General features: G+C 40.0%; 1 protein-coding gene across 4 annotated transcripts in view; it reads left to right on the forward strand.

Annotated features, from left to right (window-relative positions):
• ZNF410 (zinc finger protein 410) overlaps positions 1-22,209 on the forward strand; it is a 49,637-nt gene that overhangs the window by 22,908 nt on the left and 4,520 nt on the right. The window contains exons 6-12 of one of the 4 annotated variants that reach the window (XR_006203948.1): positions 9,261-9,411; positions 10,021-10,202; positions 14,563-14,652; positions 17,816-17,941; positions 18,676-18,816; positions 19,113-19,317; positions 20,263-20,342. Coding sequence is in view for 3 of the 4 variants with exons in the window: in XM_042943737.1 (XP_042799671.1) it covers positions 9,261-9,411; positions 10,021-10,202; positions 14,563-14,652; positions 17,816-17,941; positions 18,676-18,816; positions 20,263-20,390 (818 nt within the window). In the remaining variant the exon portion in view is untranslated. Of the gene's footprint in view, positions 1-9,260; positions 9,412-10,020; positions 10,203-14,562; positions 14,653-17,815; positions 17,942-18,675; positions 18,817-19,112; positions 19,318-20,262; positions 20,391-22,209 lie in introns of those variants that run through there. The other 3 variants (XM_042943737.1, XM_042943738.1, XM_042943740.1) reach the window with 3 other exon arrangements.

The following is a 22,209-nucleotide window of genomic DNA, read 5'->3' on the forward strand; positions in this document are numbered from 1 at the left end:
GCCATCTGGATGTCTTCTTTGGAAGTGTCTATTCCAGTCGTCTGTCCATTTCTTCACTGGATTATTTGTTTTTCGGGTGTTGAGTTTGGTAATTCTTTATAAATTTTTGATACTAACCCTTTATCCAATGTGTCATTTGCAGATATCTTCTCCCATTCCGTAGGTTGCCTTTTAGTTTTGTTGATTGTTTCCTTTGCTGTGCAGAAGCTTTTTATTGTGATGAGGTTCCAATAGTTCATTTTTGCTTTTATTTCCCTTGCCTTCAGAGACATGTCATGTAAGAAGTTGCTGTGGTCAAGCTCAAAGAGGTTGCTGCCTGTTTTCTCCTATAGGATTTTGATGGTATCCTGTCTCACATTTAGGTCTTTCATCCATTTTGAATTTATTTTTGTGTATAGTGTAAGAAAGTGGTCCGTTTTCATTCTTCTACATGTTGCTGTCCAGTTCTCCCAGCACCATTTGCTAAAGAGACGGTCTTTTTTCCATTGGATACTCTTTCCTGCTTTGTTGAAGACTAGTTGGCCATATATTTGTGGATCCATTTATGGGTTCTCTAGTCTATTCCACTGGTCTTTGTGTCTGTTTTTATGCCAATACCATACTGTCTTGATGATTACAGCTGTGTAATACAGGCTAAAGTCCGGTATTGTGATGCCTCTAGCTTTGATTTTCTTCTTTAACATTACTTTGATTATTTGGGGTCTTTTCTGGTTCCATACAAATTTTAGGATTGTTTGTTCTAGCTCTATGAAGAATGCTGGTGCTCTTTTGATTGGGATTACATTGAACGTGTAGATTGCTTTGGATAGTATTGACATTTTAACAATATTTGTTCTTCCATTCCATGAGCATGGGATGTTTTTCCATTTCTGTGTGTCATCGTCAGTTTCTTCAGCTTTCTATAGTTTTCAGCGTACAGATATTTTACCTCTTTGGTTAGGTTTATTTCTAGGTATGTTGTGGTTCTTGATGCAGTTATAAGTGGGAATGTTTCCTTGACCTCTCTTTCTGTTGCTTTATTATTGTATAGAAATGCAACTGATTTCTGTACATTGATTTTATATTCTGTGACTTTGCTGAATTCATGTATCAGTTCTAGCAGACTTTTGGTGGAGTGTTTCCGGTTTGCCACGTAGAGTATCATGTCATCTGCAAAAAGCGAAAGTTTGACGTCTTCTTTGCCAATTTAGATGCCTTTTATTTTGTTTTGTTGTCTGATTGTTGAGGCTAGGACTTCTAACACTATGTTAAACAACAGTGTTGAGAGTGGACATCCCTGTCATGTTCCTGATACCAGGGAGAAAGCTCTCAGTTTTTCCCCAGTAAGGATGATATTATCTGTGGGCCTTTCGTATATGGCCTTTATGATGTTAAGGTATGTTCCTTCTGTCCTGACTTTCTTGAGGGTTTTTTATTAAGAAACGATGCTGTATTTTGCCAAATGCTTTTTCTTCATCTGTTGACAGGATCATACGGTTCTTATCCTTTCTTCTATTAATGTGATGTATCGCATTGATTGATCTGTGAATATTGAACCAGCCAGGAATGAATCCCACTTGATCATGGTGAATAATTCTTTTTTTTTTTTAATTTTTTTTTTTTTTTATTAACATTTATTTATTTTTGAGACAGAGAGAGACAGAGCATGAACAGGGGAGGGGCAGAGAGAGAGGGAGACACAGAATGTGAAACGGGCTCCAGGCTCTGAGCTGTCAGCACAGAGCCTGACGCGGGGCTCGAACTCACGGACTGTGAGATCATGACCTGAGCCGAAGTCGGACGCCCAACCGACTGAGCCACCCAGGCGCCCCAATAATTCTTTTAATATACTGTTGAATTCAATTTGCTAGTATCTTGTTGAGAACTTTTGCATCCATGTTCATCAGGAATATAGGCCTGTAATTCTCCTTTTTAGTGGCGTCTTTGTCAGGTTTGGGAATCAAGGTAATGCTGGCTTCATGGAAGGAGTCTGGAAGCTTTTCTTCCATTTCTATCTTTTTGAACAGCTTGAGAAGAATAGGTATTAACTCTGCTTTATTTTTTTAATTTATTATTTTTAAAAAATGTTTATTTATTAAAAAAAAATTTTTTTTTAACGTTTATTTATTTTTGAGACAGAGAGAGACAGAGCATGAACGGGGGAGGGTCAGAGAGAGAGGGAGACACAGAATCCGAAACAGGCTCCAGGCTCTGAGCTGTCAGCACAGAGCCCGACGCGGGGCTCGAACTCACGGACCGCGAGATCGTGACCTGAGCCGAAGTCAGCCGCTTAACAGACTGAGCCACCCAGGCGCCCCATTGTTTATTTATTTTTGAGACAGAGACAGAGCATGCGCAGGGAGAGGCAGAGAGAGAGGGAGACACAGAATTGGAAGCAGGGTCCAGGCTCTGAGCTGTCAGCACAGAGCCCAACGTGGGGCTCGAATTCACGAACCACAAGATCATGACCTGAGCTGAAGTTGGACGCTTAACCAACCGAGCCGTCCAGGCACACCTTAACCTGCTTTAAATGTCTGGTAGAATTCCCCTGAGAAGCCCTCTGGCCCAGGACTCTTATGTGTTGGGAGATTTTTGATAATTTTTTCACTGGTTATGGGTCTGTTCAAATTTTCTATTTCTTCTCCTTTGAGTTTGGTGGTGTGTGGGTGTGTAAGAATTTGTCCCTTTCTTCCAGATTGCCCAGTTTGTTGGCATGTAATTTTTTATAGTATTCTCTAATAATTATTTGTATTTCTGTGGTGTTGATTGTGATCTCTCCTCTTTCATTCCTGATCTTATTCTATTTGGGTCCTCTCTTCTTTTTCAGAAGTCTGGCTAGGGGTTTATCAATTTTGTTTATTCTTTCAAAGAACCAGCTCTTAGATTCATTGATCTGTTCTACCGCTTTTTGGATTCTATATTTATTTCTGCTCTAATCTTTATTATTTCTCTTTTTCGGCTGGCTTTGGGCTTTCTTTGCTGTTGCCTTTCTAGTTTCTTAGGTGTGAGGTTAGGTTACGTACTTGGGACCTTTCTTGCTTCTTGAGATAGGCCTGAATTACAATGTATTTTTCTTTTAGAACTGCCATTGCTGCATCCCAAAGGGTTTGGACTATCATGTTTTCATTTCCATTTGCTTCCATATATTTTTTAATTTCTTCTTTAACTTCCCAGTTGATGCGTTCATTCTTTAGTAGGATGTTCTTAAATTTTTTTTTTTAATGTTTATTCATTTTTTGATAGAGACAGAATGTGAGTGGGGGAGGGGCAGAGAGAGAGGGAGACACAGAATCCGAAGCCAGCTCCAGGCTCCGAACTGACAGCACAGAGCCTGACGCGGGGCTGGAACTCATGGACTGTGAGATCATGACCAGAGCTGAAGTCGGACACTCAACTAATTGAGCCACCCAGGCGCCCCTAGTAGGATGTTCTTTAAACCTTTATGTATTTGGGGACTTTCCAGATTTTTTTTCTTGTGGTTGATTTCAAGTTTCATAGCATTGTGATCTGAAAATATGCATGGTATGATCTCAATTCTTTTATATTTGTTGAGGGCTGTTTTGTGACCCAGTATGTGATCTATTTTGGAGAATGTTACATGTGCACTTGAGAAGAATGTGTATTCTGGTGCTTTAGGATGAAAAGTTCTGAATATATCTGTTAAGTCCATCTGGTCCAGTGTGTCATTCAGAGCTGTTGTTTCCTTACTGATTTCTGCCTAGATTATCTGAGTGGAGTATTAAAGTCCCCTATAATTACAGTATTATTATCTGTACATGTGTTTATGTTTGTGATTAATTGATTTATATTTTGGGTGCTTCCACATTGAGGGCATGAACATTTATAATTGTTAGCTCTTCTTGATGGATGGATCCTTTAATTATGCTATAATGCCCTTCTTTGTCTCTTGTTACACCTTTGTTTTAAAATCTAGTTTGTCTGGGAGCACCTGGGTGGCTCAGTTGGTTAAGCGTCCGACTTTGGCTCATGTCATGATCTCACAGTTCGTGGGTTTGAGCCTCACATCAGGCTCAGTGATGACAGCTCGGAGCCTGGAGCCTGTTTCAGATTCTGTGTCTCCCTCTCTCTCTGCCTCTCCCCCACTTGCACTCTGTCTCTGTCTCAAAAATAAATACACATTAAAAAAATTTTTTTTAAATCTAGTTTGTCTGATATAAGTGTGGCTACTCCAGCTTTCTTTTGACCTCCAGTAGCATGATAGATGGTTCTCCATCCCCTCACTTTCAATCTGAAGGTGTCCTCAAGTCTAAAATGAGTTTCTTATAGGCAGCATATAGATGGATCTTGTTTTTCTATCTGTTCTGATACCCTATGTCTTTTGATTGGGGCATTTAGTCCATTTACATTCAGAGTTATTATTGAAAGATATAGATTTAGTGCCATTGTGTTCTTTGTAGGTTTCATGTTTGTGGTGACATCTGTGGTCCTTTATAGTCTTTGCTGCTTTTTACTCAGAGTCCCCCTTAGGATCTCCTGCAGGGCTAGCTTAGTGGTCATGAACTGCTTTCTTTTTGTTTGTCTGGAAAAGCCTTTATCTCTCTGTCTGTTCTGAGTGACAGCCTTGCTGGATAAAGGATTCTTGGCTGCATATTTTTCCTATTCAGCACAGTGAATATTTCCTGCCACTCCCTTCTGGCCTGCCAAGTTTCAGTGGACAGGTCTACTACACTTATGTGTCTACCCTTGTAGTTTGAGATCTGTTTGTCCCTGGCTGTTTTCAGAATTCTCTCTTTATCTTTGTATTTTGCCAGTTTCACTATGATATGTCGTGATGCTGATTTTGATTTTTTTTTTTTTTTTTTTTGAAGGGAGTTCTCTGTGCCTCTTGGACTTGGATATCTGTTTCCTTCCCCAGGTTAGGGGAGTTGTCAGCTATAATTTGTTCAGATAAACCGTCTGCCCCTTTCTCTCTATCTTCTGGAACTCCTGTGATATGGATATTATTTCATTCCATTGAATCACTTAGGACTCGAATTCTCCCCTTATGGTCTAGTAATTTTCTTTCTGTCTTTTTTTTCAGCTTCACCATTTTCCATAATTTTATCTTCCATTTCACCTATTCTCTCCTCTGCTTCTTCCATCCTTGCTGTCACTGCATCTAGTTTATTTTGCATCTCATTTATAGCATTTCTTTATTCATCAAGACTATTTCTTAGGTCTTTGATCTCTGTAGCAATAGATTCTCTGCTGTCTTCTGTGCTCTTTTCAAGCCCAGTTATTAGTCCTATGAGTGTTATTCTGAATTCTTGTTCAGATATATTATTTATATCTGTTTTGAGAAATTCTCTGGCTATCATTTCTTCCTGGAATTTCTTTTGAGGAGAATTCTTCCATTTCATCATTATGACAAGGTTTCTGCCTTTTATGTGTTTTAATAGCTTTTGTTATGTGTCCCGCACCTGTGAGTGCTATATTAAAAAGGGGTCGTACACTGTCCAGGGCCTGGCACTTCAGGAACTGTCTGGAGTGTGTTGTGTGTACTCTGTTGTTGAGTATTTGGCTGCTCTATCCCACTGCTCATAGTGGTGGATTGTTTGGACCTTCCACCAGGTGTGCTTTGATGCGTTTGTTGAAGTAACCTTGGAAAAGAGGAAAGTGGGGGAGGGAGGGAGGGAACCTTATTCCATACAAAGAGAGAAATGGAAGGGGTGAAAAAAAAACAGGCAGAGAATCAAAGAAACTGTAAGGCTTAATCCAGAGAGAGAGAGAGAGAGGAAAATAAAGAAGAGAGAAAGAAAAAAAGAAAGAAAAAAAGATTATATATATATACATATATATATATGTGTGTGTGTGTATATATATATATATATATATGAAGATCGATCAGAAATCAAATCAGAAACTGTGAGCCTGATTTCAAAAGGGGAAGAAAAAAAAAGAAGAGGGTAGAAAGAAAAAGTAGGAAAAAGAGAAGGAAAGAAAAGAAAACAATAACAGACTGACATACAAAACCACAGTCCAGTTGTCTGTTGGGGCCTGGAACAGGTGGCTGTGCTGGTCTGCAGGAGAGGCCGTCTGGTTTGGTCAGTGTCAGTTCCACTTTGGTAGATAAGCAGTTGCCAGGCACGGAGGGGCGGGGTTTGGTGTAAGCCAGTGGCCTCCACTGCAGGCTGCTCTCCTGTTCCCTGAAGCCCCACTGTGTTGGTGATGGGGAGAAAAACGGCGACACCCCGGTCTGTCCTCCCCAGACCGGGTGTCTCAAACCACACTGTTCAGGCAGCCCTCACAGAATAGCGCCGTGGGCGGCTTGTCCTGTTCCACAGTCTCCCATGCCTCCTGGGTGCTCGGCTGGCATTCAGAACCCACTGTTTTAAAGGGTCCCGCTTCATGCAGACCTGGTTCTGGGGTAGCACCACTCCGCTCAGCCGACACAGGGCCTCTGGCTGGCAGGTGCCTGCAGGATCTTTTGTCCTTGGGGGGGCAATAAACCCTCTTCCCACAGTACTCGAGGGAAGGGACTGTTCTCTCCCAGTGCTCCCTGAGGTCGCTACTGTGCCCCAGGGCTGGGCTCCCCTTTCCCCCCAGACTTGTGCACACAGGGACATGTCCAGGCCAGTGCCTGGAAAGTCATGTACCCCTGAAAACTCTGATCTTCACTTCTAAGGCCGTTTGCAAAGTAGAAACGGCAAAGTAGAAACTCCTTTATTTCTTGTTCCCCATTCATGCTCTCGAGAGGTTTTTCTTTTGTCCAAACACAATACTATGCTTCCTTCGCCTCTCTTTCTCTTCCTTTTGTCTCTCCACAGAAGGGGTCTCCTCCCCTCCATGCCTATGCTGCCCACCATTTTATCTTTCTCAATTCACAAACACACACCTCTGTCCCACCAAGCTGTCTCTGTCCATCTGTAGAGATTTTTCTGTTATTCTGCACTCTGTATTCTGTTCTAAGTGTTCTGACCTCAGGACAGCTGTGTTTGAGGCATGAGGGAAATCCCAGTCCCCCTACTTCTCTGCCATCTTAACTCCAACCTGAAATTTTTATTGTTTTGATTACAAACACATTTAACATTTTTTAAAAATTTATTTTGTGAGACAGTGACAGCGTGAGTGGGGGAGGGGTGGAGAGAGGGAGAGAGAGAGAATCCCAAGGAAGCTCTGTGCTGTCGGCACAGAGCCAGCCCTGCATGGGGCTCGAAGTCACGAAACCATGAGATCATGATCTGAGCTGAAACCAAGAGTCTGATGTTTAACCGACTGAGCCACCCAGGTGCCTGTACACGTGCATTTTAAATCATGAAATATATTAATTTAATATTGCTTTTTACCCACTAACATATAATGAAATGATTTTATTCAGTATTTAAATGGATTTGTAAGATAAATATCTTTGTTGTTATTAAAGCCACTTTGAGAGTCCTGTAGCAGTTTTTTAGAGCACATCTTCACTTCCATCTAAGTTGACTGAAATACAGAAATATTTACATTTTGTATATGATGCAGTATATCAGGTGTTAGTAAAGGGCCAAATAACCAACTGTTGTGTAAATAAAGTTTTGTTGGAACACAGGCATACATTCAAATTGTCTATGGCTGCTACAGTGGCAAAGTTAAGTAGTTGTGACAGAGACCATATGGTCCTCAAAGCCGAAGATATTTAGTGTCTAGCCCTTTACAGAAAAAATTTATTGAACCATGCTATATATGATACTGTCACTGGAAATGTTATCCCAAATGTAGAGGCCTTTCTCACATAACTGTGGGATCTTTAAAATGTTTACAGTGTTATCTGACATGCTCAGTATGAGGTGTTGAATTTCCTTGTCTTTCTCTTTTTTAGTGGGGGGAACCGTTCATCAGAGGATCTCTATCCAAAACTAAAATAAATAGATACATAAATAAATACATAAATAAATAAATATCCAAAACTATCATTGGCTGAGATCCTTTTAAGCTTATCCGTCTTCTGCAAACAGTGCTTTAGTGTTTTTAAGGGAGTGGTTTTGTGAGGACTCAAATACAAGGCAACTCACTATTTTCTGAGCAATTTTTAAATTTCATGATTATATCAGTGTTCTCATTGTGTCTATAACATTGAATGCACAAAGCCCCAAATGTCACTGGTTTAAATTTCTATATTAGCATGGGATTTCTACAGACCTTTCATTAGACATTAATTGCCTGGAGCTCTGGAGTTGGTGGGAAATTTCCTGTTGCAGGAAATCTTAAAAATTTACCTACGTGCAGGTATTTTTCAATTAAATTAAAAAACTGTGGGACAACATTAAGAAAGAAAAAGTTAATATTAACTAGCAAAAGCCATCTTAGTTGAAGTGTAGAGCAAAGGGAATGTAGGACAGGAAGAGAATAAGATTAATAGACGGGATGGAAACTGATCAGTTGTCAGGTTCCAGGGAGTGTGATGGGTACAACATTTATTATCCCTATTCTTGGCTTTTGAGAGGGAAATTTGGAAATATAAATCTTATTCCCGAGGTATGTATAGTAGAAAAATAAACTCCATATGCTTGAAGAAAATGAAAGAAAAGGAGTACCACCTGTGAATCTGGGATTTATATAAATTTTTAATTAACTGATTTTCTTTAAATTTAAGGGAGGAACCTCCCTACGTGCTCCTTTCCCCTCCTCCTTTTATTCTATTGAACAAAAAACTTCAGTAGATGTTACCTCTAGCTTTTTAAAATGTGTTTAGAAATTTTAAAATCAGCTGAGTTCTTGCATTCTTAAATTCTTGCATTCTTTAGTTTTATAACTAAAAAGAGGTAGCACAGGAAATTGGAAGGTTATTCTAATTCTCTACAATGATAGAAACAGCCAAATTGACCTCAGAAGATAGAAATCTAAGAATGATCATTTACAAAAGAAACCACAACCTTAAGTCCACAACTAAGCCAGAATGGCTGCTCCTCCTAAAATAAATACAAGCTTTGTAATACCTAGAACTTGAAGTCATCTTTAGCACCCCACTCTGGGTATTGATGTATCTGCTACCCTGCCAATTTGTGTAATACGAAATAGGTTTAACTCTCCTATTTTGATACAAAACCATGTGGACATTTGCCAGAGAGGCCTAGTCTTGTGAAACAAAGCATGATGGCTTTTGATAATTCTCTGGATTAAAGGGTTAGGAACAAATTGCTCACTCACTTCTGTTGTTAAATGGATATATAGAGAGCTAAGGAAGCTGAAGATAGATATCTGCCTGCTGATCATTAGGAGTAAAATATAGGAGCTTTATGGTTTGAACCAAAGTACCTCAACAGGTTCCTTCTCTAGATTACAAATATGTGACTCTGTTACAGGAGAGAATGTCCACCTTGGTTCTGGAGATGGGCAGCCCAAAGATTCTGGGCCCCTTCCTCAAGTGGAAAAGAAACTCAAATGTACAGTTGAAGGCTGTGACCGGACATTTGTGTGGCCAGCTCACTTCAAGTACCATCTCAAAACTCATCGGTGAGCATATCTGAGGTTCCATGCTTAGAGGTCAAGAACGGTGATGCTTCTGGAGGAGCTTGTCCCTCAATTGACAAAGGAAGGCAGGGGCTCCAGTTTACTCGTGATTAAGATGTCTTTTGTTCTTTAATAGAAAGATTGCGTTGTCTCATTTACCTCATTCTTTACAGATATTTAGTAAGACATTTGGCACCTAAATGTGCCAAAACATAAAACATAATTTTTTGGGAAACTTAAAAAAGAAAAGTAAGTGTGGGCCCTATTCTCAAACCTGTGAAAATCAGCATTCAACAAGTACGGTGTGGGCTCCTGGCTGGCTTAGTAGGTAGAGCACGCAGCTCTTGATCTTGGGGTTGTAAGTTTAAGACCCACATCGGGCGTAAGATTACTTTAAAAAAAAAAAAAAGGGGGAAGGCAGTCCTGGGCATCTGTAGTTTTAGCAGACATCAGGTGATTCTGACATACCTAGGTTTGGGAGTTACTGTCTGCTTTGAGAGGCAACAGGATCTGTGACTTGCCCTTTCTAGCAAAGAGCATTTTCAGGTATTGGTGCTTATGTGATTTGTTTTCGTTGGTTTGTTTTTGTTTTGTTTTGTTTTGTTGTTGCAGAAATGACCGCTCTTTCATCTGTCCGGCGGAAGGTTGTGGGAAAAGCTTTTATGTGTTGCAGAGGCTGAAGGTGCATATGAGGACTCATAATGGGGAGAAGCCCTTTATGTGCCCCGAGTCTAGCTGTGGTAAGCAGTTCACTACAGCTGGAAATCTGAAGAACCACTTGCGCATCCATACAGGTGTGTGCAACCCCAACATTCCTGCAGGCAATCTCCCACTTGGCTCAGGGTTTGCTTGCCTATCCTTAGAAAGGCTCTGAGGTGGAAATAGAAATGAAGGTCTAGGGTTGTTGCTAGAACTCGAAAAGTGGAATTTCTTTTTTTCACATGCTTCGTGGCACTTTTCAATTAATTCAGTCACATTGATTGAATTTTCACCTGTGTGTGAGGAATGGACAGTGTTAATTTCTGCCTCTAGGAGCTTAAAGTGTAGGAAGGCATATAAGACCTTCTCTGATAACAATGATATGATGAGATATGGACAAAATTAGTATTGCTAAATTTCTTCAAATATTACTTGGTTGTAATTTTGGTCAGTAATATTTATTGAATTATACAAACCATACAGAGCCTCTTCTAGCCACCAAATGGGGTAAGCTGGGGGGAAATACAAAAGCTAATTTTAACCCCTGACTTTGAGGAGTTTGCTTTCTCGTTAAAGCCTCACAACATGAGAAGCAAAATGGAAGAGTGACTTGATTTGGGTCCAATGGCATGTTAATACCAAAGGACCACGATAAAAATACCTTGACTCTCATTCTGAGAGTTTAAGGGCGACTTTCCAAGCCTAAAATGTGCTAAGTCTCTTGTCAGAGTTTAATCACTGAACCAAGACTGATCTCTGAGGATGTGTAACTGTTCTTCCCCCTCTCTTGCCACTTTCTTTGTCTCTTCTTTATTCTTGCATTGCTAAAACAATAGCAAATACAATTAAAGGGCATTAAAAAGTGAAACTTGTTCCAGGTATGTCCCTATGATTCCTGCTAGAGTGCCATTACCACTGGATATGTTTTAGGGCAGAATAGCTGTGTTCTCAGCTCTTTCTTGAGAGAGTAAACTATACTTGCTCCAAGAAGCAGTTTGAATAAAAGAACAAGAAAAACATCTAGCTGAATAGATTAGGGAAGAAGTAGATAGAGTTCACCGTACTTGATTTTTGAATTCATTAACCCATTCATCTTCGTGCTGCTCCTTATGTTTGTAGATTTGATAAAACTGAACATCTTAAAATGCTTCCTTTTACTTTGGGGCATGACCTTATTTTCTCTCTTCATTCTAGCTCTTTCTAGCTCTCCCTTGTTAATCTCCTCTAATTGTTCATCATTTTCAGAATTTCATGTTTCTCCCATTTCACTCAGTGTGCTCTCTCATTGTAGTCTCAGGGCTCAATGCGATCATTTCTCCCTGGATGCCTCACAGATCTGAGTTGCCATAATTAATATAATAATAAAAGTTAGCATTTATTGACACAATATGGGTCCGGCACATATACATTATCCCATTTAATTCTCAAGGATACTTTATGCATGAGATACTGTATTTGTTGATGAAGAAACGGGAGATTAGAGTTAAATAACTTGCCCAACATTACACAGCTAGGAAAAGGCAGGGTTGAGATTTGAATTCTGATCTGACTCCAGAGCTCTTACAAGGATTTTGATTTCAAATGCTGATAATTCACATTATCTCAAATGTCAAAACTGAGCCACAGTTTTGGTCTTTATTAGTAGTAACAATAGTAATTAAAGCTACCAATTTCAGTGGCTTACCATGAGGGCTATGTGCCAGACACTATGCTGAAGATACTTAACTTGTAGTGTCTCAGTTCTCAAAATAAACTTTCAAGATTGTATTGTGTTAATTTTATAGAGAAAAAGCTGCTTCTCCGAGAGGTCAGCTATCTTCCCTGTACTAATAAGTGGTGGTGTCAAGATTTGAACTCAACATTAATGGACTCATGCTCTTCATCATTACGCAGCATTGCCTCTTGACCATCCTCTTCTCCTGTGTCTTTTCCTTTCAGCAAAAATCACCATCCTCTCAGTTTCCAAATGCGAAGGCCATCTCACCTAAGCCAGCTTGATGCAGTGATTCATGCCACTAGATTCTGATGAGTCTTGTTCTAAAGCTGTAATAACAAGTATATTATTCATTTATTTGGCAACTTTTGAGTGCCTAGCGTTTTGGGGTAGGTGTGAGTATATAAACATGTTTTCAGAAAAGTTATAGACCACTCACTGGAAAGTCACAAACATTAAACTGTGGTACAGTCTGAAAGAACAGTATAATCTAGAGCAGTGTTGTCCCCCCTTCCATGCCCAGCTCCCCTGTTGTCACCGTGTCAGCTTTAGTTGCCGCGTAGGGAAACTCGCTCTTCCTGGGTTTCTCCTTTACTCTCACACTGCTGCCACACTGACAACACTTCTGACACCAAATGTGTGAGAATTTTTCCCATACCAAACAATTCTCTGCAACACCAGCTGGGTGTCCTACAATTTAACTTAATTCTAACACTGTCTACCTGCAGATAGCATCAGATCCCACAGATCAAGGGCTCAGTCCCACAAGATTGTTCCCACACTGCTTCAGATGGCAGTTGCAAGTAGTAGGTTCCCACGTTGCTCACAACTTCTGTCTGACCAGGCTACAAATCAGAAGTTCCCATGATCCTCCTTTGGATTCAGTTATTTGTGAGAACATCTCATAGAACTCAGGGAAACACTTATTTACATCTACTAGTTTATTGTATAATAAAGGATATGCTAAAGGATACACGTGAATAGCCAGACAAAGAGATATATAGGGCGAGATCTGGAAAGGTCTGAAGTACAGGGATTTCTGCCCGCATGGAGTTGGAGTGTGCTACCCTTCTGGCGTGTAGTTGTGTTCACCAACCAGAAAGCTTCCGGACCCTGTACTTCGGGAATTTTATAGAGGCTTCTCCATGTGGGCATCATCAGTTATTAATTTCCATGTCCAGCCCCTCTTCCCTCTCTGGAGAGTAGGGGATGGGGCTGAAAATCCCAAGCTTCTAATCATGGCTTGGTCTTTCTGGAGAGCAGCCCTTATCTAGGAGCCCACCCAAGAGTTACCTCACTAGAATAAGAGACACTACTATCACCTAGGAAATTCCAAGGGATTTAGGAGCTCTGTGTCAGGAACCAGAGGCAGAGACCAATAGGTGTACTTCTTATTTTACACTTGCTATTTTCTGAACTTGTCCTGGGCACTCTTGGTTTCAAGGCTGTGCTCACACTGTTCTTTGTGCCTGAAATTCCCTTCCTTCCTTGTCATCTTTTAAGATCAGCTTAAATTCAGCTTCTTTAAAAAAAAAAAAAATTACCACAATTAGAATTCCTCTCTTTTCTAAATACTTACAGTACTTTTTTGTACAGAAACTTACATTAAAGTTATTTATGAATACATTTCTCTCTCTCATACTAGTCTGTGACCTTCAGATAAGAACTGCATCTCTGATTTTTTTTTCCACTTCTTATTTTGAAATAATTATAGACTCACGAGTAGTTGTGAAAATAGTACAAAGAGGCGTGCCTGGGTGGCTCAGTCGGTTAAGCGTCTGACTTCGACTCAGGTCATGATCTCACGGTTCATGGGTTCAAGCCTCACTTTGGGTTCTGTGCTCACCTCTCAGAGCCTGGAGCCTGCTTCGGATTCTGTGTGTGTGTGCGTGTGTGTGTCTCTCTCTCTCTGCTCCTACCCCACTCATGCTCTGTCTGTCTGTCTCTTTCTCAAAAATAAAGAAACATTAAAAAAATTAAACAAAAAAATAGTGCAAAGGGTTTTGTTGTGTGCTTCACCCAGTTTCCCCAAAATGTGACATCTTATGTAGCCACAGTACAATATCAAAACCAGAAAGTTAATAGTACTTTCAGTCTACAGACCTTAATTAGTTTTTACCATGCATCTTTGATTTTAAAATAACAAAGTAATACTGTAAACAATGAAACTTCCAGAAAAGCACAAAGAAGAAAGCAAACCATCCATAATACCACTGTCAGGATATAACTACCTTTAGCATATTGTTACAGGTTTTTCTTTATACTTCTGACTGAACACCTGTTTTTGTTTGCTTTATAGAAGAGGACTATGTAATACCTATTTTGTAACTTGTAGAAATCTCTACTTTTTAGTGGATTTAGAAACTGAATCATAAAGAGAATTGATTGAAAGTAAAAATCCTGATAGCATATATGGTGTTGATCTTGATACCCTCAAAAGGGATGGGATTACTGAAGAAGGTAGGTCATTGTAGCTTGGGGTCAGCCCTTGAGCCAGGTGGGAGAAAGAAGTATGATGCTCAGAGGTAGCCACTCTAAAGAAGAGGGCAGGACTATATGGTGGCTGTCCACTAGGAGATCACTGAGAGATGACACTTGCTGAATGGCCCAATTGAAATTATATAGCATGAATTCAAGAAATCAGAGCAAGTCATTGGAAACAGAGTAAGATGAATGGGAAAAGAGTAATAGATAGTCAATTCATCAGAAGACTGAGTCTTTACCTTATTTTCTGTCTCTAGGAGAGAAGCCTTTCCTTTGTGAAGCCCAAGGATGTGGCCGTTCCTTTGCTGAGTATTCTAGCCTCCGAAAACATTTGGTGGTTCACTCAGGTACTAGAACTCTGGCCATTCATAGATTTCAGGGAAGGTGGAGAACCAAAAGTGTAAATGTGTGGGAGGGGGATGGTATAAAGAAATCTAGAGGGGGCGCCTGGGTTGCTCAGTCAATTAAGCTCTGACTCTTGATTTCAGCTCAGGTCATGATCTCATGGTTTCTGAGATTGAGCCTTGCTTCAGGCTTCATGTGCTGAGCACGTGGAGCCTGCTTGGGATTCTCTCCCTCTCTCTGCGTGTCCCTCCCCTGCTCCCACACATGCACATGTGCATGGCCACACTCAACAATAAATAAATAAACTTAAAAAAAAAAAAAAAGAAATCTAGAAAGTAACAAACTGTTCAACATAAAGTTCGCTTCTTCTCATGACAAAATTAAAAATCAAGGCTCTTAATGATTGAATTCAAAGGGTTGTATAATCAAAGGGGAAAAAAACTGATTTTTCTTATTTTCAGCTTAGCCATTGACTGAATTGCTTTCTAATTCAGAGCTTTTCTGAGGAGATTTATTTGCAAATTTATTTGGCACTGTGCTGGGTGCTTTATAAATTATATCAGGTATGGACCATGGAGGTCATTCAAAGCAGAGACTTGCCAAGGCAGAAGTGAACTCAAAGTGGAGAGAGATTCTAGAACAGAATCAAGTAATTATTCAAATCGTTAGCCACAGGAAGTATAGGGAAGCCAGAACAGGAGTTGTGGAGAGAAGGAACTGGAAGTTGTTTACGATGAGGGCAGTGAAGCAGTTCAGTGGGAATGAGGGAGTTGGAAAGGTGTAATCAATCAGGGACATGAATTTCAGAGCTGAGCTTGTAGGAATGGAGCAGTTTTTTATATGATGACAAGTTCTAAGCAGAGGTGGCAAATGATAACCTGTGGCTTAGATGTAGACTTCTGCGTAGGTTTTGCTTGGCTTATAGAGTGTTTTTATTTTATTTTACTTAATTTTATTACATAAAATTATTTCAAACATACATAAGAGTAAATAAAGATGTTTTCTTATATAAACAACAATACTATTATCATACCTTTCTGGACTAACAATTTCTTAGTTTTATCTCATACCCAGTCCGTGTTTAGTTTTTCTTCACTTTTCTCAAAAGTGTCTTTTAAAGTGGGTTTGTTTAAATCAGGATCCAACAAGGTTTAATTATTGTACTGAGTAAGTCTTCTCTAAATCCATCTGTACTCACTTTTTTTCTTTCATGTCATAGACTTACTGCATAATGGAGTTAGTTGGGGTTTTTTTTTTTTTAATTAATTAATTAATTAATTAATTTATTTTCAATATATGAAATTTATTGTCAAATTGGTTTCCATACAACACCCAGTGCTCATCCCAAAAGGTGCCCTCCTCAATACCCATCACCCACCCTCCCCTCCCTCCCAGCCCCCTAGTTGGGTTTTATAGAATGTCCCATATTCTGGATTTGTTGGTTTGCTTCCTTTTATGTCATTTAACTTGTTCCCCTAGATTTCCTGTAAAAGGAAGTAAGCCCTAAAAACCTCAAAGGTTCAAAGATTTAGCATGGATATGTTATAGATGGTCGTATGTGTTTCATTATTTATCACATCAGGAGGCACATAGTGCTTGGTTACAGAATTCATCAGTAGGTTCAGGTGGTAACACTGTGATATTCACACTGTAAATTTCCCCAGCAACCTTTTGCTTTATGGTTTCATCTCTGAATGATGCCTGAATTGGTTATTTCATTAGGATATTAAAGTGGTAGGTTTCTAATTCTGTTATTTTGTTCACATCAGCTGGAATTCTGTGTATGATAGGTCTCTTCTCTATGCAGTAGGGCTATTTGGTAATCTGTACAGGAATGGAGAATAAATATGTCATCTTTTTCTTTTAATTTCTTTTGATTATGAGTTTTCAAAATAAGAAATTGGTGCTCTTGTTTCTTCTAGTAGTGTCAGATAATTGCCTTTCTTTCTCATTAGTATTAGTTTGAATTCATGGGTTTCTGTATAGTCACTGTATGTCAATCCATTTTAGTTCTTTTTTAACAGCTTTTTTTTAAGACTTTATTGTTTTAAATTTTTGTGTGTGTGTGTGTGTGTTTTGTTTTTTGTTACGGTAGGAAAGGCCTTTATTGTTGGCAACGGGAAATTAAAAGAGGAGGGGGACACGACAGCTCTGGCTCCAGGGGTGGCTCCCCAGACCTACTCTTTTGCTGTCCTGGGAGAGCTTAAGACTTTATTTTTAAGTAATCTCTACACCCATCATGGGGCTTGAACTCACAATCCTGAGATCAAGAGTCTCACGCTCCACTGAGCTAGCCAGGTGCTCCATCAACAGCTTTTTTGATGTGTAATGCATGTACCTTGAAATCCATCCATTATAAGCATACAGATCAGTGATTTCTAGAAAATATATAGAATTATACAGTCATCACTACAATCCAGTTTTAGAACACTTCTGTCACACCAGAAAGTTTCTTTTTGCCCCCCTCGTTGTCAGTTCCTGCTTCTGCCCCCAGATACAGGCAACCACTGGTTAGCTTTGTGTCTCTATAGATTTGCCATTTCTGGAAGTTTTCTGGCCATTTCACTTACTTTTGTCACAGGCTAGTCCCTTGTAGGCATGTGTTTCTGACCCTAGCTCTAAGTGTGATTGTCTGAGTAGGTGGAAGGCCGACTGAGAGTTTTGGACTCGAGGACACAGAGGGTAGTTCAGATCGCCATGTGGACGAGCCATCGGTGTAAACACAGAAGACTGTGAGAGTGGTGGCGGGAAGTGGAATAAGGGGGTATTATAAATGCAGGGTTGGGATCCTTGAGGATGGTACGTGTTCTGGAGGTCCATGGAAGACTGTATCTGGAAAGGGAAGGAAGTATTCTACGTGGCTGCCATGACCTGATACCAGAGGTTGTGAAGGCAGCAGTACAGTGGGTGTGGGAAGGATAGGGGCTGGGAGCAGTGAGCGTGCCAAGCTCTCCTGGTGAACTCTTCCTGCCTTCTCTGATGTACTGAAAGTTTGGAGGCTGGGGGCCTCCGAGGCTGGGTGGAGAATGGGAGAAGGAAAAAGCCTCTTATGTTTAGCTTAACATTCTCTGGGCTTCTCTGTCCTGGTCTTGAATCCGTTCTCTTGCTGTCAGGAATGTACCCTGTCTTTTTGGCTACCCTGTCTTAACCTGGTCTCTGTTTCAGGAGAGAAGCCCCATCAGTGTCAAGTATGTGGGAAGACCTTCTCTCAGAGTGGGAGTAGGAATGTGCACATGAGAAAGCATCATTTGCAGCTAGGAGCAGCTGGGAGTCAAGAGCAGGAGCAAACTGGTGAGAAGAGAGGGTGTAGTGGAGGGCTATATCTTCTGGTTTCAAAAAGCCAAATGACTGGCATGTCTGGTTGTTTGGAAATTTTCAGATTCTGTGTTGGGGAGAAAGACCTGGTCTCACTGGATTGACTAGTGGTTTCCAATGTAGCTGTACAATAAAATCTATAAGCTTTTAAAATGTACATATTTGTATTGCTTGTCCACTCTTCATTCCCAAATAAAACAATACAGCCTGATAAATGAGATTATTTGGGAATAAGATCCCAGAATCTGTAGTTTTTAAGTTTCCCTAGTGAGTTTGGTGGTAACTCGTGCTGATCCATGAACCAGCATTTGAGTATTACTGTGATAAAGATTTCTGTAAGACAAGGTTTTAAACATTTTTTATTTATCAGTCATGACTCCCTTTTTACCCTTAAATTTGATAACTCATTTTTATTATTTTTTTCCACGTGTTATTTTAATCAATTATTTTATTCCAAATACTCCTTTCCAAGGACGCATCCATCCCATTTCATACCTTAATTCTCCACCTGCTGATCACAGGCAAGGATATTTATCTATGAGGCTCCACCCTTCCCTTCTAGGTTTACTCTTGCTCCCAAAACTAGGTAGCATCCAAGATACAGGTTGGCTTCCACTTCCGAAAGAAAAAGTCAGCTTCCCACGAAGGGAAATGGGGACCAGGCAAAGCCTTGACCGCTGCATGTCTCTTACATCCTATTCTCTGTGCAGCTGAGCCATTAATGGGCAGTAGTTTGCTTGAAGAGGCTTCAGTAACCAGTAAAAACCTGGTGCCTATGAATTCCCAGCCCAGCCTTGGTGGAGAGTCCTTGAACCTACCAAATACCAATTCTATCCTAGGAGTTGATGATGGTAAGACTTTCAACTCTCCTTTATTTGGGGAAAATGGGCTGCAACTAGGGACTAAGGAATGGGGTTGTTTCCAAAATGGAGGTTTTAATTAATTTCATTTCTTGTGAGTAGCTGTGGTATGATTGAGTAGCATTTGTATTCTTTGTCTCTGGGATGGATAAGTGAATCTGTTAAAAAAAAAAAATTCTTTTTCGTTGAACAGATGACGTAACAAAAGAGTAACAAAAAATTTTAAGAAGAAAATTATCCATAATCCTAGCATCCTAGCCCAACTATTTCTATCTTTCCTATTGCAGTTTTGGAAGAACTTAACTTTTAAAACATTTAAACAGAACATAACCAGGTTTTACAGAGGAGATATAAAGCAATTTCTCCATACCTTCAAAAGCCATATCTTCTGGAGAAAAGAAAGGGCTCTCTAGGAAACAGTTGCTCCTCTCTGGTATAGAAATTTCACCCAAGTTACACAGGCCAGGCCCTCTTCTCTGAAAAACTTAACAGGTGAGGTCAGCATGCATTTATTCAGTGCCTACTGTGTGCCTGGCACCATGGGAAAGATAAAAGTAGAAAGCAGGGACCTTAAAATGTAGTTGAGAAGTCAAAATTTACATACGGGAGACAACAGTGAACAGAAAATAGTATATAAGCAAATGTTACATTACACGGTGCAGTCTGGAAGAGCAGTAGGTATTGAAAGCCCCCCTGGAAGAAACTTTTAATTTTTTAGGGGGCTAAGTAGTTTATGTATGAACTGTTTCCAGAAGATTTTTCTGGTGATCTCACTTGATAAAGTCTTGAGATCCTGTGTTTTAGTTACTCCTCATATCCCATTCAGTTTTGTGTATAGGTGACTATGTTTGTGTAACTTCTGTGTGGAGTCTACATGGGCCAGAGGGTGCTTCCACAACAAGCCTCCTCGGTTTCGTAAATGATACTAGTGGATAACCAAAGTGTAAGACACAGAAATTGCATGGAACTACTTTGCCATTCTTAAGGAAGAAAGTCTCAAGGGAGGAAGGGACACTGAGTACAGGAACTTTGAAGCCAGACCTAAGTTCTTGACTTGCTCATATTATGCTGTTTCTATCATTGGTGGCTGCTTTAAGGGTTGGCTCTGGTCTCCTGATTTGCCTGCATAAGCAGATTTTGCCCTGTTTCAATGCACAGTTAATCCAGTTAACAGTGCTAAAGCTATATTACTTTAAATTGGTATATTGCAAAATGGTCAACTCTTACATCAGGATTTCTTGCCTTTCCTTCCCATCCCCCTTTTGTCGTACTTTCTAAATTCACTGGTAATGATTATCAGACAGGAATTAATTTGGAAAAAATGTAGGAATATGGGTTTTTCAGGGAACAGTTTTTAGTGTTCTTAATGAGGCTTGATAATGCAGGTAGGTATAACTGTGGATTCACTTTTCATTGAGACATTTTCTGCTGTTTCAGAGGTGCTTGCTGAAGGATCCCCACGTCCCCTGTCTTCAGTGCCTGATGTGACACATCACTTGGTGACCATGCAGTCAGGGAGGCAGTCATATGAGGTTTCTGTCTTAACTGCCGTAAATCCACAGGAGGTAAATTTATCTCTTGCCCTTACTTTGTTTCTGTAGAGACTAATGTGGACAGTGGTTAGAGATCTAGTTTAGAAAATCTGAAACTGACTCCAGTTTCCCTTTCCTGGAAACTTTGACTAGAAGATCTTCCTTTAAGCTAAGCATGAGACCAGATTTGAAAGAAACTTGATTGTTAGGGTCTCCTGGATTGGGAGATTGGTCACTCACGGCTGGGTCTCTCAGTTTTAATTTCCTTTGTATACATACCTTACTGAATGATATCTGCTCCTACTGTTCTCTGCCTATGACATAAGGATGTTGCTTTTATTTTATAAGGAAAATAATATCCTGGGACAAAGTGGTCCTTGAGCAAAAAGAGTAGTGACAAAGTCACTGAAAGTAATCATTGTTCATTTTGTACCAGGCTGAACCAACTGGACATACAGGACATGTTCACTTGCTTATGGAATGAGAACCATTATTAAAGCAGGGAAAGTTTTAAGTTTATTCTAAGCACTCCCATCTTTATGGTCTTGGCTCCAACCCAGAAAACAGAATGAAAACTTGTCAGGCTTCTAGAATCTTAGGATATTTTATTGGTCTTTTGTCTTGGGAGTACATGACTTCATCATGAGCTCATTTCATATGTATAAACTTTTGCCAAAACCTGGGTATCCCGGATACCTTCTTATTACAGTATCTCTTACAGTGCTATCCCATCTTTTTCCCCTGTCCTTTCATTATAACCTGATACCACAACTGTGCAGTATTCAAATGACTGCATCCTATATTGAATATTCTTGATTATTCTGTAAGCTTCCTGGGGATCCTCAGGATCACAGGGCTTTGGCCATTCATGTTCATGTTTTTGCCAGGATCTTTCCTTGTATGTCATCATTATGACCCATTGTCTGAGTCTTGCTTGTATTATATTGAAAGTTTTTTTGCTATTGGTATCATTGGTTTTTCCTAATCCACTTTCTCCTGGCTACTGCTTTGGAACACGTCTCACCTATGAAGACTTCCTTTGTTATTTCCCCTCTTCATTTATGTGTTTTAAAATTTTTGTTATAGAAGTTTTCATAAAGTACAGTGAGAGAGAGTATAGTACTCATGTACCTATCACCCAACTTCAACAGTTAGCTTTCTACTGTTCTTATTTTCTCTCTTCCTACCTACAATTTGTTGCTGCTGTTCTGTTTGTGCTGGAGTATTTAAAAATTTTTTTTAACATTTATTTATTTATTTTTGAGAGACAGAGCACGAGTTGGGGAGGGGAAGAGAGAGAGGAAAACAAAGAATCCGAAGCAGGCTCCAGGCTCTCTGCCGTCAGCACAGAGCCCAATGCAGGGCTCGAACCCATAAACCCTAAGATCATGGCCTGAGCTGAAATTGGACTCTTCACTGAGCCACCCAGGTACCCCTATGGTGGATGGAGTATTTAAAAGCAAATCACAGACATACCATTTCATTTGTAGGTATTTCAGGATATACCTCTAACAGATAAGTTTTTTGGGGGCGCCTGGGTGGCTCAGTTGGTTGGCATCCAACTTTGGTTCAGGTCATGATCTCATGGTCCATGAGTTCAAGCCATGCATGGGGCTCTGTGCTATCAATGCAGAGCCTGGAGCCTGCTTCAGATTCTGTGTCTCCCCCTCTCTCTGCCCCTCCCCCTCTCATGCTCTGTCTCTCTCTGTCAAAAATTAACATTAAAAAAAATTTTAAAAACAAACATGTTTTTTTCATAGCTGTCTTTATCACACCCAATAAAATTAACGATTTATTGATATCCTCAAACAGTAAGTCTATATTCCTTTTTTTTCTCAAAATGTCTTTTAAT

This window comes from Panthera leo, chromosome B3 (genome assembly GCF_018350215.1).
Source record: "Panthera leo isolate Ple1 chromosome B3, P.leo_Ple1_pat1.1, whole genome shotgun sequence".
Lineage (NCBI taxonomy): Eukaryota > Metazoa > Chordata > Mammalia > Carnivora > Felidae > Panthera > Panthera leo.